Consider the following 15,772-nt stretch of genomic DNA (forward strand, 5'->3'; position numbering starts at 1 on the left):
AACCACACAGCAGGCATGTAAGTAACACTATCTCATCAGTTCCTGTAAAACATATATAAAAATATTTTCATATTTATTTTTTATGCATAGAGAAATAGACAGGAAAGGGCTACACTTGGCTTTTCGGTTTTGTTATTTGAATATGAGGCATTTCTGAAATTACTGCAATTTGCCTTCCTGGCTAAGTACAAAACATGAAACAGTTTTTCTTCCTTTAATTTATTCAGTTTTTTTCAGTCACATCTCTGCATATAACAGTGCAATAATGTTAAAACAGCCATGAACAATATAAAGGAAAATACATGAGAAAGGAGAATTTGTAAAGTCCATTCATCTGTAATCTGGTACAAAAAGTATACTAGAAACCAAAGAAGATGAGGGGAAATATGTTGGGTGATAGGAAAGCCAGAAAATGTATACAGATTTCCAAATGTTATATCAAAAGAGTACATTCAAAACTTCTAAGCTGTTTAGATTTTTTGCTATATTTCTGTTACCCATTGAGCACACATGTGGCATTAGCATGCAATGTTCTAACTGCTGGATAATTTGTGTGAAAGGCTTGGTACTGAAGGGCAAAGCATGCCTCAGTGAGTCTAACAAACCTATGACTGGAAGGCTAAAAAGGGCGAACATCAAAAGGATAACATCCTTTATGGGATGGTTTTAAAATGTCAAGACAGGTGTTATAGCACTGCCACTGTCATGACTACAAACCTCTAAAGCCTGAGGTGGAGCAAGTATTACTGCCCTTCCCACCTACTAGTTCATAGGTAGGTACTAGGCTATCTGCCTGAGGGCATTTATAAGCCTAGCCAGAGTGTGTTGCCTTTTGCTGCCTCGTTGATTAATAAACTGATACTCTGTCAAGCAGAGCCAATGAAGTGATCCCAGGGGTGTATTTTCTGTTACCCATCCACTCGCCAAGGTTTCTCTTGAAGAGTGTTAGTGAAGGGCTCTGCCTGATGTAATCTGGAATTTCGTTCCAAAACATGGGAAGTCTCTGTGACAGGAATCTATCCCTCCAGCATGTTCTATTTATTGTTGTGGTGAGGTTTAGCTCACTAGAGTGTGTGGCTTGCAGTGACTTGGATTTCTTTAGGTGGAGCATGCCCATCAGTTCTGAGTTGGACATGGCTTTGTAAGTCAGGCAGAGATCACCTCTGAGTAAGCGATATGCCACTGAGTACAGCTGGAGTTTTTTCAGTTGGGCTGCATAGGACATATGTTTAAGGCCAGTAATCCTCTTCGTGAGGTACTCTTGTGGTCTTTCCAACTGTTGGAAGTGTCTTGTGAGGTACATCCCAAATGGGGCATTGTACTCTATGATGGGTCTAATGAGTGACAAGTAGAGGGGCACTATAACCTCTTTATTTCTAGATGCAAACCCTTTAGTAATTAGATGGGCCACATAGAAGGATTTCCTAACTACTTTGGCAATATGATTGTCAAAGGAGAGATTACTATCTACCAGGCTGCCACCTATGTGGTAATTCGTGGGTGTTTTGTTTTTCCCAAATGGGATGACTATGCATTTTTTGGCATTTAGCTTGAGGCCATGACTTTGATACCAGGTGTCTGTCTCAGTAAGGCCCTTTTAGAGGATGTCCGTGTCAGCCGAAGGGTCAATTATGGCTCCCAGTTTGCAGTCATCAGCGAACTTGGTTAGCCATAGTCCTCCTGTGTTTGCCTGTACTTCTGAGAAGTATTTGTCGAACAGTAGGGGTCCCAGGACTGAGCCTTGTGGGACATCACATGTGACTGATTTAGAGTCGGACCTGGAGCCCACTATTCTTACCGTATGAGGTCTGTCTGTAAGCCAGTTGGCAACCCATCTCTTGAAGTAGGGGTTTATGTTCAGGCTGGTGAGTTTTTCTGTAATACCCGAGTGGGGAATGGTGTTGAAAGGTAGGCTGTGTGAACCACCTTTCCCTCGTCTATGGCCTTGGTGACTGTCTCGAAGAAGTCAACCAGGTTTAATAGGCATGATCTGCCCTTAACAAAGCCAAACTGGGTTGGGTCAAGTGTTTGGAGGTTCTCATTCTGAGTATGCACAGCCAGGGAGAGAGAATAACATAGTTCCTGCTTTCACATCAGCCCAGACATTGCATTAGTCTCAAATGCTGTGTCACCTCAGTGAGAATAACTCAATAGCGGGGGATGTGGGTGATGCAGCTTCCCCACATGAAGGGGTACAGGGGAGCAATGTTTGATATACAAACTGTAGTCTTTAAATCTGTCTTTTATGCCCAAATTTCACATTTTTCTTTGTATAGAGCTTTACATTTTAGACATTGGTATTGTACTGCCTTGTGAGATGTTGTTTACTTTTCTGTAGTGAACACACCAGTCCTCTGCTTTTCTCCCTTAGCTTATTCTTTCTTCTTCTTCTTATCCTGTATCAGTAAACCATAGAATGGTTAAAAACAAGGTACATTCTTTTCTACTTTCCAGTAAATTCCAGCATTTGTTACAATGATTTGCAGGGTACCATTTCTAGGATTTGATGTCTTGTAACAGTTAAAGAAAGAATTTAAGTTATTTGCCATAAAATGAAAATAGTGGCCCCATTTTCAAAAATAAGCATTACTGGGGATCAGAATTATGTGATAATCTAGACAACAATACAGACGTGTTGTATGCAGCACATAAAATTAACAGATTTCACCTATCTACATTTAAGTAACTAGAGATGAAAAGAAAGTTTAAAACAGATGATTTTTTCAAAACTCATTATTAAATTACTGAGGGAGCTGGTTTCATTTTTCAGAACTTTAAAACTGATAAACATATGGCAGCTGACATATGTGCCTAAAAGATACACAAAATGAGTGTACTTGCACTCATGGACATACACCCTTCATCACACGAATGAGGCTAAAACAACAGTTTATATGTACACAAACCCAAAATGCAATTAAATAAATAAATAAAACATGGTGAGGTAAAATACATTTGGCAATGTGACCACCCTCAGACTCTTGTGGCAAAAGAGAGTGCAGAAACATATCAGTACCCCGAAAACACAATGAAATATAGCCCCCCCAATGACTTGCAATCCTTATTGCTTTATGATTTATTTTGTTTTCTTGCACTATAGGTCATTATTTTGCATGCTTAGTTCTACGTTGAACAGTTGAGTGTGTTTAGGCCAGGAAGAGTCACCCTCCCAAATTGAAATAGGTCTCTCTCTGTCCCTTTGTTCATTCGCTTCACAAGGTTCTTTTCAAAGAGGAGGGGGTGGTATGCCCCACTAGTGCAAGCATAGTCTCGGAACCTCTCATAATAGTGACACAGGTCTGTCTCACGACGGGATGGCAGGTACTCATACAAGTGCACCACCTCGCAGAGTGACATCATCATCAGCGTCCCTGAAATAAGAATAATTAATATGTGATACTGGTGTCAGGAATGATAAAATGCTGCCACACTTTGCACTTAACATCTAAGGTATAGGTTCTCAGGGTCTGCCACAACATGCCTACTTCCAACCACAGAAAGGTCTTTTTGAATAGCAAGAAATTACTATGGGCCTACCCAGTAAAAAATGTATTGTAAAGACTGAGCTCTCTCTATGTCTCTCTGTCTCTCACACACACACACACACACACACACACACACACACACACACACACACACACACACACACAAACAGACACACAAAAAACACATACATAGACACACACACACACTCACACACACACACACACACACAAAAAAAAACACATGCACAGACACACACATATACACACACACACACACACACACACACACACACACACACACACACACACAAAAAAAACATGCACAGACACACACATACACACACACACACACAAAAACACATGCACAGACAGACACACACACACATGCACACATACACAAATGTGCAGACACATGCGAACACACGTGAACATGCACACATACATGCACATATACACAGACATGCCAACACACTTAGATTGAATAGACACATACTCACACACCCACCCATATAAATTGACATACACACCACAGACACACACACACACACACACACACACACACGCATACACATGCGCACATACACATACATATGCACTTGCAAAGACACACATACATATACAATTGCACAGGCATTCACTCACACACAAACATGCGCATGCACTCACAGATACTCATACATACACACACACACACACACACACACACACACTCTTGAAATAATAAAAAAAAGATATGAGTTGTTATGTTATTGATTTTCAGCAATTACAAATATTCCCTAACCACCATCTTATATTCATCCAGGCTCCACATAATAACAATACTGTATAGTTACTGGTTAAAGCATTTTAACTGCATTGTCGCTTTCAGACTTGCTTGGATGTCCCCTGAAACATGTCTTGACGTTGAAGGGGGCAAACATCCCACTTTGATAAACATTGACCAAACTGTCATTTAACATGTTTCATCATCTCCAGTTCAAATAATTTTTTTTTCAAGTGTTAAGCAAATGATTTTGATTATCTGCACTTGTGAACAAGGAATATTCAGCTTGGAAGCCCCATCTTCATTGAAGTCCTGGACAGAACTGAACAGAAAATGTCTAGAATAAATGCATTTTCCAGTACATAGAACATAAATAATATAGGTACATAATACAATTATCATGCATAAAGCATAAACAACAACAGAAAAGTTGGCAAAGCTAGTGCAACATTAGACACAGAAAATTAAAACAATTTCAGATAATTAAAGAATGACAGAAGATTAATGTTTTGACAGAGAAGACAAGTATAAAACTACCAAGACAATATAAGTAAGAGTGAAGACTGTAGAATTCTGTTGTGATGGCAAACAAATGAAGTAAACTGTGCTGCTGTAAGAGGATGATAATATTATGCATTCAGTGATTATATGATTCAACAGTTAGACATCGGTTTGGTGTAAAGATGGTCATTTAGGAGGGACGTGAATGTATGCCTGTTTGGTACACTTCTAATTGTATCTCAGAATGCTGGTGAGACAAATATACGTCCCACAGACTGCCCCTTCTGTGGAACAGGTTTCCCATTCATGTGAAGCTGAGTTTGTCTACTACCCAGTTTAAGCACAATCTAGACTATTGGATGGGGAAAAGGAAATTTACACCAGGTCTGGCAACCATGTCTCTTATGAACAGCGGTAGCTTATAAATGCCTGGCTTTCGATGTCCTATTTGGATACAGGACATCATTATTCTTTTAGGAAAACTTGGCTAGGCTTAGAAATGCCTCCAGGTCATTAGCCTAGTAACAATCTATGAATCTATGAGTGTGTTGAACACTTTGATGACACAGACGTGAATGACATTACCAACAAAATGAAAAGAAAGGGAGGTTCATATGGTGAATGGACTGTGCTCTGTTGGCTAATCTCTGCAATGAGTCCATTTTCTCTTACAGGAGCTCCAGAGATGTAGTTTAACAATCTAAATTGGCAGAGTTTGAAATTTAAGAGACTGGAGAATACCTTTAAAATGAACATAAAATGTATGGTTGCACTGAAAATATTACAAACATTTTCATCAGACAGACATGGAATACGACCGCACATGCCTTTAAAAGCTGCATCATGTGTAGTGCATACCTGTCTGTGCTGGTTTATGATTTCATGTTTGTGCACTACACTTATGTGAAGATGCCAACATTCTGCCACTAGTGTTTTGTCTCCATGTGCAGCTCACTGATATGTTTTCCAGTCTTAATATACATAGAAGCACAGGACCTAACGTTACAATTGTTAACTAACAGTAGCACACTCAGTCAGATGTGGTTGTAGTTTGCAGAGAACCATCATATAGTTTACTGTTGGTGCACTGCAGATATGCAAGGATGCCAACAGTCTGCTTTATGCAACAGTGTTTATGTTGCTACTTTACAGTTTCACATGTTGGGGAGTTAGATTTATTAAAAGATACAGACCATTGTGCAGTAGAAATCTTGCTGGGAGGTGTTTCGTGGCAATGCAGATTAATGCACTCAACAGCGGCTACATGTGGTAGAGCACAATGACTTTACTTGCACCCAGGGTATCATACTTTTGAGTGTGCCACTGCGCACAGCCAAGGAAGAAGTGCAGGAAAAACAGTGCACATTCTCAGTCCTGCACAGGTGAAATGCACCAAAAAGGTAGCAAACAAGAGTGTTGGCTAAGTGAAGACAAATCATGCGGGGATATGGGGAGGGGGAGGGAGCAGTGCCTCATCAAACTACCTATAGCAATAAATAAACTTCATGGGCGTTATAACCCTTGTAGCCAGCACTGTTTTTCACAGCCTGATAGTGTAGAATATTACAGTGTATTAGCTAATTTTATAGGCCATATACTTATTAATAGTCCTGTGGTTTGTTTTAAATATAGTAGAAGGTGTTGAAGCGTACAAGGTATTGTACCCTGTGTGATACCATGGAAGAGAAAATGATGTACATACAGTGTGATATCTAGAAAACACTTTATATAATTGAACATTTGTAATCTTGAATGTGTTTAACACCAGCAGAAGTGATCAAAACTCATTTGATCACTTCTGCTGGTGTTAAGACTGTGTACAGTGGGGATTAGGGATTTTGTCTTTCCCCACTGTAGAGTGATTTCAGAGCTGTGGGGAACATGGGGGGGGGGTTTGCCCCTTGAAAAAAACATAAGTGTTTTGCTTTTTCAGTGTTTTGGCTTCTGACCTTTTGGGATTGATCATTAGATGTTTGAGATTTACGTACTTCACTGTTTAGAAATATATCCAATGTCTGTACTATCTTTACTTTTCTTATAGATAGCTAGTATTTCAGATTTCTCTTTCCTAATGCTTTAGTGAAAGAGCAAATAGCACACGTAAGCTAAAGTAAATTTGGCTGTATATCATGGTTCCCATCAATTGTTACATTTTCTTTGCTGACTAGAAAATGCTCATGCACTCCACTTGTGCAAGAACTGACTCAGTTTATTTTATTTTATTTATTTTTATTTTTACATTTGTTAACTGGGTTAGTCCGACTGGGCCCAGAGACTCCTTTTTCAGGGGAGACCTGAGGAGAAAAACTCCAGGAAAGTAATTAAAAAATAAGAAAGACCTAACAATTCAAGTTGTAAGATATTTAACACTACAAAAACAGAGAGAAGTATACAATCCGAATATATAAGGATGGCGCAGTGGTGCAGCGGTAGCATTGTTGCCTCACAGCAAGAGGTTCTCTGGTTCGATTCTTGGCTAGTGTGCCTTCTGTCTGGAGTCTGCATGTCCTCCCTGCGTTTGTGTGGGTTTTCTCTGGGTACTCTGGTTTTCTCCCATGTTACAAAGACATGTGTCTGGAGTGTTTCTCCCTGGGCCTCCCCTGAAAATTGGCTTCATTCCAACTTGGACTTTCCTGGTAAATAAATACACATGGCAAAATTACAATATTTTGAGAATGCAGTAGGAATATGTTTCAGAAATTTGGCTAGCATTAAGTTATTTACAAGGAATGTAGCAATGCCTGAATAAAAAAAAAATTCAGAGTAACATCATGACATAGTACAACAAAGATGTATTTAATAGCATAGGTACTAACTGCAGAGAGAGTAATATATTTAGACAGTTTAGGTAGATACCAGGCAGATAAATTAATTTAGAGAAGAAAAATTCGTTACATAATTTCCTGAGAAGCACAGATCCATGCATGCTGGAAATTAATTTTAAGTTGTTTTTTGAATTCGCCATTTTTGGTAGTGGAGCAAAGGGACATGGAAGTTTGTTCCATGAGTATGCAATCAAATGACTGTAAAGTATTTTTCCAATATTTTTGTTTGGCTTGCTCACCTACAGAAGGTTTTATTGTGTGCTTCTGAGGTTACGATTGAGTGTGTAGGGTGTAATTATGGCTGTAAGGGCAGACCAGGAGTCGAGGCTATTTAGGATGCTGTGTGCAATTTGTAGTTCTGATATTTGAAGCATGTAGGGGAGCTCAGGCCATCTTAAGCTTTTCAGGGATATACAATGATGGGATTTGTAGCTATTACTGGCTGCAAATCTGGCTACCTTGTTATAGGTGGTTTCTAGTTTGGTTAAGATATTATTTTGGAGGTTAGTAAGTATGGGAGCAGCATACAGCAGGGATGGTAGAATAAATGTTTTAGCCAGTATAGGTCTAGATTTGTTAGGTATATATTTGTTGTTATGGTATAGAAGACCTAGTTTTTGATTGGACTTTTTGATACAGTTTAAGATATATAGGTCGAATTTTAATTGGTCGTTTATAGTAACAGTAACACCAAGCAATTTGGTGTTTGAGTCGGTGGTGATAATTGTATTATCTAAGGATGAGATGGTGAAGTTGTATTTAGCTGGATTGAGGGTTTTTTGGAAGGAAAAGGAGAAGCTTGATCTTTTTGGGGTTGAGAAGCTATTAGGTGCAGAGATTGTTGAGTGACAGTGTGGAGATTTTGTATATTGTTGGAGGTGTTAATAATTGTGGAACTGTCTGCATACTGTATTAAGGTAGAGTGGGGAAGGAGACATGGAGGTTGTTTGTAAATATATTAAAAAGTAGGGAGTCCAGGATAGAACCCTGGGGAACCCCAGTCTTAACAAGATGGAAAGGGGAGAAGGAAGTTTGCCATCTGACGGACTGATATCAGTTAGTGGAAGATGTTTTTTCCATGGATTTGTGACCAGATATCCATCCTCCTCTGAAAGGATGTTACAAATAGGCATTATCAACCTTCTTATAAACTGTATCAGTGCACCTCTTTGATAGGATTGCCACCTGCCTGACTCCTGCAGAGAAGTCCTTATTTGGGCAGTTTTGTCTTGGTGTAGTGGGAGGGCATGAAAATGGTTCATGTCTTGATACTTTACATAGATGACAAGAAAAACTATTTCTGACTTTTCTCTAAATGACATCTTTGAAACTACATTTAAGTCATCTTAAAATGTACAGTAGTATAAATAACAAAAATTTAAAGTTTAAAGATTAGCATTTCAGTACAGTGATGCTGCTTACGTAAATTTGTCAAAAGAGGTGACAACTGTCTTTGAACCATTGACTAATTTAATTGTTCATTTTTGCTATGAGAAAGGCATGTCTACTTTGGAACCAGATGTGAATCAGTTTAAGTTATCTTTATCTCTGCGATAAAAACAGTGGAAACAGTTTCACACCTCTTGGTCTTTTCTCATAGTAGTTACTGACCTCCTGATAGCAGCAGGACTAATTACCCATCTAAAATTGTCATTAGCACCTGAATTCAGATTTCTCTGTGTCTTTGGTACATCATGCAGGCATAGACAAATTTCTCTGCAAATTATGCGAGAACAGTATTGTGGTCTAATGAAGCTAGTATAAGTAGTGAAAGCGCTTACTTATTTGTTACTTATACTTGGATTAATCGTAAGTGAATAAACGCATGGATTCTATTTTTACTTTTGTTCCTGCTGTATCATTCTCAAGTCCAACAAAGTGATGTGTTTCAGTGTAGGTACATATACATTCTTTACTAAATTATGTGAGAAGTTAAGCTTAAAAATACAAAAACAAAGTGGCTGGTGTTTCTCTTCCTTTCATTCCAAGGCAAGGAAATGAAAGTTTTATAAAGTACAAAAAGGATTCTGGTACCATATTATAGGGAGAAAAGCTGCCTAAAAGTTGAGTTAAACTATAGAAGGAGATAGAATTTTCCTTAATACTGACAGAAGAACTGCATTTGTTCTTTTATGTAATATCCAGAAAATATGTATAAAATCTGTAACTTTATTCTGCTGAAGAATACAATAATTAAACATGCAATGTAAGAGATATTTCACTCAGTGTAGAATTAATTGTTTGACTATATTTTGGAGGGTTTCATAAAACGGGCAATCAGGAAACCGAGCAAAGAGTTGTACAAGGGCCAGGTGCAAATAGTAAGGCTGTGAAATCCTGTGTTTAATTCCATTTGGTCTTTGTGCGTTATCTTTGTGTTGGTTTTCTGGTTATGAGGAAAAATGAGTTAATTACCTAATTCCTGTGGAAAAAAGAAGAGTAAGCTGAAACATATATAGTAAGTCTGTCTTGCTCTGGACTTTGCTATGTGAATATCTGTGTAAATTTGCTATTTTGCTAATATTCAGAATTCTTTAAGCTAAATTTAGTCAGTTTATATAGTATTAATTAGGGTTTTCCTTCCAAGTATTCTTTCTGTGTTATTATTTGTTCTTTTGTGCATATGTATGTATATCTGCATATTTAATTTGTATCAGTACTAATTTTATTTTCAAAACCCGTGGTGGTGGTGCTGCAGTAGCGTTGTCACCTCACAGTAAGATGCTGTCCGGTTCAATTCTCAGCTAGAGCATCTTCTGCATGGTGACATGCGTGAATGGGCGTACCTTCGTTGAAGGTTGTGCATCAGGGCTGGTAACTCGGCATGTAAAAATCAACTACCAATCATTAGTGGACCGGAGTTCCGCTGTGGCGACCCCTAACCGGGAAAAGCCAAAAGACACAACAACAACAACTAATTTTATTTTCAAAGTAAAGTTTTTCTATTTACTTCTAAGATCTTGCGACTGAGTGATTGTATTTATGTATTTATTATTTGAGAAGAGGGTATTATTCTGTGAAGAAGCACCGTTAGTTGTCAAGCTGCTGCATCTGGCTCCAAGCCTAATCATTGGCACATTACTGGTGAAGTGCTTTACAGCTGTATTTGGTTAGTGATCAAGAATGTCTCAGAAACTGGTGAGTCCATACCCCAACAAAGCCTAGAATGGTGGCACCTCTACCTTCTCAAGATGAAAGCTGTAGGAAATTATAGAATTCTGCTAGTCTTTGTATGCACACTTGTATGTGAGTATGCGTCTCTGTGAAAATAATTTGTTTGAAAGGCAGTTACTATGGAGAAAGGCAGTAACCATGGGGGTGGGGCTTGGGGTGCTATTCAAAAGATTCTACTCAATGAGTGGACAGCATGGAATCCTAGTTTTTGGGGGGGCTTGGGGTGCTATTCAAAAGACTCTATTTGATGAGTGGACACCATGGAATCTGTTGGAAGCCCATTTCCTGGGCAACAGTGCATATTTCCATATACTTTTGAGGCCAGCTAACATTCAGTGAATTGGTTAGAGAATCAGATTTATGTGCATCATCTTCTGCTCTAACCTGTTGGTTGCCAGTGTGTGACTCAAGGGACCATCCCTCTGGTGGGCAGCTGTTTATGTGCAGTGGATCAGATCCAAGGTTCATGCCCACTGTCCATCACATATTTGTGTGCACAGTGGTGGGTTATTCTAAAAACCCTAAGTGGACATTGGTGTTACCTCCTGCAGAGAAGTACATGTGAGGTCCCTCCTCTGGGCCCAATGATCAAGGAGCCTCAATCTTTACCACTGACACCAGTGGGGAACATTCATATTGAGAAAAATAGACAAATACAGTATTTTCAGATGAAGATCTCTGCACCAAGAACAATTTCCTTAAGAGCACGCAGGGAATGCACACTCCAGTCCTGGGGCTGGGCTTTTTCTCCAGGCTCCAAATAAGACTTCCCACTGGCCACTATAGAGCTGCATCCTTAGCTGAGTACTCCAAGCCAAGTCCTCCACCACCATCGCAATGAAATCAGTGTCCCTGTTCATAGTAGAAAAAAGTTCAGAAGACTGGATTAACGCCTGGTTTACACCTCAAAGTGACAATGAACATAAAAAATAAACAGGTTGACCACAGCTGAAAACTCCAAGTATGCGTCCACTTTCAGCAAAGTATTCTTTAATAGAGAACAAGAGTAAGTGCTTTCACGATCTAAAACAACTGATCACTTCTTCAGACTCATTAAAAATAATTAAGACAGCAGTTTTTAAACCAAATACATCCAATCAAATAGTACTATTCTATGATATCATCTAATATATTTAAATTCATTCACTGATTCAAGAATTCTATGCAACAAGTATATAACTGAATACCTTGGACCCTATTAAAAACCATTTAAATATCCTATAATTCTTGTATATACACATATCATATATAAAAATTAATACATAAAACCATAAAACATTATTAAACTGTTTAATGTTTTAATGGTCTAGATTTTAAAAAAGGTTTCAGAGAGACAGCACTATTTAATCCAGAGGGTTTATCTGCTTGAAGTAATATAATCCATTTCTGTTCTGTTTCTTCTACTCTATTCTTAATGTCCCCTCCTCTATTATTGTTACTTATTGTTTCTATAACCATAAAATTAAAAATATGTCTTATATTCTCTTCTTCTACATGTTTTGCTAAAGCATTTGTATCTCTTTTGTTCGTTATATCTCTGAGATGTTCTTTCAAGCATCTATTAGTCTTACCTATGTAGAATGCATGACATATAGTACAGAAACCAAAGTAAACTAAATGCTGTGTTCTACAGTCAGCATAGAAATTAACATCAATGGTAAATGCTAGAGTGGGATGTTTATATGTGGATTTATTATATAGATACTTACATGCCATACAGTTCCTACAGGGAAAAGTCACTACACTTTGTGATTGCTTTAATTGTTTGTTGGATGTTGATTTATAGCAAAGTTGCCTTTTTAAAAATTTTTTATTTTTAAAGCAAAAGCTAGGTTTGTCATCTAGTACATTCTGTAGCTCGAAAACTGAAAGTAATATGTTCCAGTTTTTTTCAATAATATTACAAAACCTTCTAATATCACTAGAGTACGTTATAGGAAATCTGACTTTCATAGTAGTCATATCCTGTATATCTCTATCTTTTTCTATAGCATCTGAGAAGAAAGGTTTACATCTATCATTTCTGTTTTCTATTGTGAATTTGATGCTATTGTTTATATCTTTTTTGTTATAGCCTCTAGCTATAAAATCCTTCTCTAGTATTTTTACTCTATCATTGAGACCTTTGTTCGTATTATGTAGCCGACTTGTTCTCCTGAACTGTCCTTTTACAACATTCCTATGTACAAATGTAGGATGCATGCTTGATTTATGTAGAATATTGTTTCTCCATGTGGGTTTCCTATACAGTCCTGTAGTTATTTCATTTAAATCTGTCTTTCTAACTAAGACATCCAAGAATTCTATAGAGTCCTTCGAATGCTGACATGTAAATCTAAGAAACTCCGTAGTATTTTGTAAATATTCTATCATCCCTTGTAATTCCTCACTTGTACCTCCCCACAATAAAAAAAATCATCTACAAAACGTATGTACCATATAATTTTTTCCACATACATATTATTGTTTAACACATATTCATTTTCCCAAGCTGCCAATACCAAATTGGCGTAGCTGTTGGCACATGCCGTCCCCATCGCTATGCCAATTTTCTGTAGATAGAATTTTCCACTGAACATAAAAACATTATTTCCTAGTACAATATCAAGTAGTTCACATATCAAGTTAATTTTTGCATTCTGATAGACCTGCTTTAAGTTCAAAATATCACGTATTCTTTCAATGCCCCATTCGTTAGGTATTACTGTAAATAATGAGGTAATATCCATGGTTAAAAATGTATAATCTCTATCCAAATTTCCTCTTTTGTTATATAACAATCTCAGAAATGCTTTAGTGTCCCTTAATTAAGTATCACATAAACTAAGAATTACTTGTAAGTAGTAGCTGTCACACACACTGTCTTTGAGATTTGATTTTCACACACACAACCAGTTGGGAAAGACTGGAACAGCTTACCCACTCTGCTACCTCCACCCAGACTATAAGGTGGATTTGTTGCCACCAGAACACCAAAAGCCAGCTACTTTAAAGCTCTTACCAGGGTACCCAATTAAACTTATTAAAATTAATACATATACAAATGGCAGTGTTTAACCAAGCAGCAAGACTTTCAGGAACGTGGAGCCACAGTACCACTAAATAAATGCATGTACTCTCAAAGGTTAAATATTTTCTAAAAGACCAGCCACAATGAAAGTTTTAGATACATTTAATAATAAATAATAAAAAAATATGAACGTGCTGAATATCTGTTTACAAAAACACCAGAGTTTCATTAACAAGAAATATAAAAAAAAAAACAGTTGGAAAGACTCAGACAGATACAGAAAAAAAACAACATTTAGCTAATCTCACTATATTTTTCTAACTGACTGGAGAATTACTGTTCCCTAGTTACTTACTAAAGCAAGAAAAGATGAATATGGATGAGTGTCTTGTCAGGTCCAAAAACAGAACACACACCTCACTTCTCCAACTAGTATTCAAATACAATTTCAGTGCTGTCTACTGAATGACATCATATCTGATCACCTGACACTGTGGTTCCCACAATACCCTCTCACTAGTAAGTGAGCCAGGATCTGGCACTGATGTGTCACAATACACACATAGAATTTTAGCTAAGGTTTATTACAGCATCTGGAAACTGTAAAACAGTTCCATCGCTTCCACCCTTCCTGCATAAACTAACAAGCCATTCTCTGGCACCCCAGGGTAGCAATCGGTTCACCACTAAAAACAATAGTGCAGGATCCCAGCCCAGGCTTTTCACAGACATTACGTCTCTGGCTGCATTCAGACCTGTGAGATAAAATCTTTATGGCCTAAACCAAGTCATTTAATTTCAGGCTATTTTTCTTAAGGTTAGCTGGGCTGAGCTTAACCCCTTCCCTTCCAGTATCCTCTATTAAAATATATACATTTCATCAGTTACAACAGTACAGTCTGACATACATATATTTCTTTTCTCTCCAGCAGGACCCACTGTTGATACATTTTTAACACAACCAACTTTACAAATACATTTTTAACACAAGCATCTGTACAAATCAGTTTGATAGTCAAATGACATATAATTCTTTACAAAACTCCAGCTAGGTATGCTGGCATATGTTATACATGCACTGCCCTACTCTCCCTGGCACAGCTGGCACTACCTCACATCATCACAGTACATTCCACCATGTGTGATGTGAATTTTTTTTCTGTAGTCAGTTTCACCTCTGCAGGTCCAATGCAGGACATCTGTGGGTAGTGTACATAACTGCGGTAGTAGAGAAGATGGGGTAGCAGAAAGGGAATTGAGCTTAGCAAATACAGCCATCCCAGAGATCTTAAGAGATATTAGGTTCTGTGATGCAGACGAATGAAACAAGAAGTGAAATTTAGGCAAAATTACATTAGCAAAGAAAGTTCCTGAGCTTTGACAGGCCAGTAAGTGCTTTGGAAAATGTGATTATCCCAGGACAGTTTTCCAGTAATCAATTCCAGACATGCTTTACCTCTAAATTACAAGGTGGTCCACTATGTAAGTTATAAAAAATGTACTTCTTGTATGAATAATCTACTAGGCTACACATTTTTTCTTGTGGCAATATTGAATCATTAAGGTCTTATATATTTCATTGATTAATTAATAACTGTCTACTTATGCTACTATATTATTTCATAGCAAAGGTGTTATACAGAATATGCTCTGAAAGTTTGCCTATAATCTTATCACTGCCTATTGCAGTACAGTTTATTGCCACCCAGTACCACCATTTCAAGAAAAAACAATTTTATAATTATTTTTTTTTTTTTTTTTTTTTGGGGGGGGGTGCCACTGACACTGATTTTTAACTGTAGTGACTCTAAGATTGTACTAGTTCAGAATAAAGGGAATTGTACATATTTGGTCTGCTTTAGAATCACTGTAATTTGAATAAATAGTATTCCCTTTATTCTGAGTAAGTGCAAACTCAGAGACAGTGTATTTAGTAATTGGGGGAGTGGAGGTGCAACTTCTATATCAGGGATGCAGGGGGCTTTACTTTCATCAGATACTAAGTGTATATTTA

The 15,772-nt window shown here is 37.7% G+C and overlaps 1 protein-coding gene across 1 annotated transcript in view; it reads right to left on the bottom strand.

The window, feature by feature from the left end:
• Nucleotides 1-1,961: 1,961 nt before the first annotated feature.
• Nucleotides 1,962-15,772, bottom strand: part of LOC122806714 (beta-galactoside alpha-2,6-sialyltransferase 1-like) — a 502,160-nt gene continuing 488,349 nt past the window's right edge. Inside the window, exon 6 of the mRNA XM_044077356.1 lies at nt 1,962-3,371. Within this exon, the coding sequence (XP_043933291.1) occupies nt 3,124-3,371 (248 nt within the window). The 3' untranslated portion in view covers nt 1,962-3,123. The remainder of the gene's footprint in view (nt 3,372-15,772) is intronic.

This window comes from Protopterus annectens, chromosome 7.part0 (genome assembly GCF_019279795.1).
Source record: "Protopterus annectens isolate FY-2018-M chromosome 7.part0, PAN1.0, whole genome shotgun sequence".
In the NCBI taxonomy this organism is placed as follows: Eukaryota; Metazoa; Chordata; order Ceratodontiformes; family Protopteridae; genus Protopterus; species Protopterus annectens.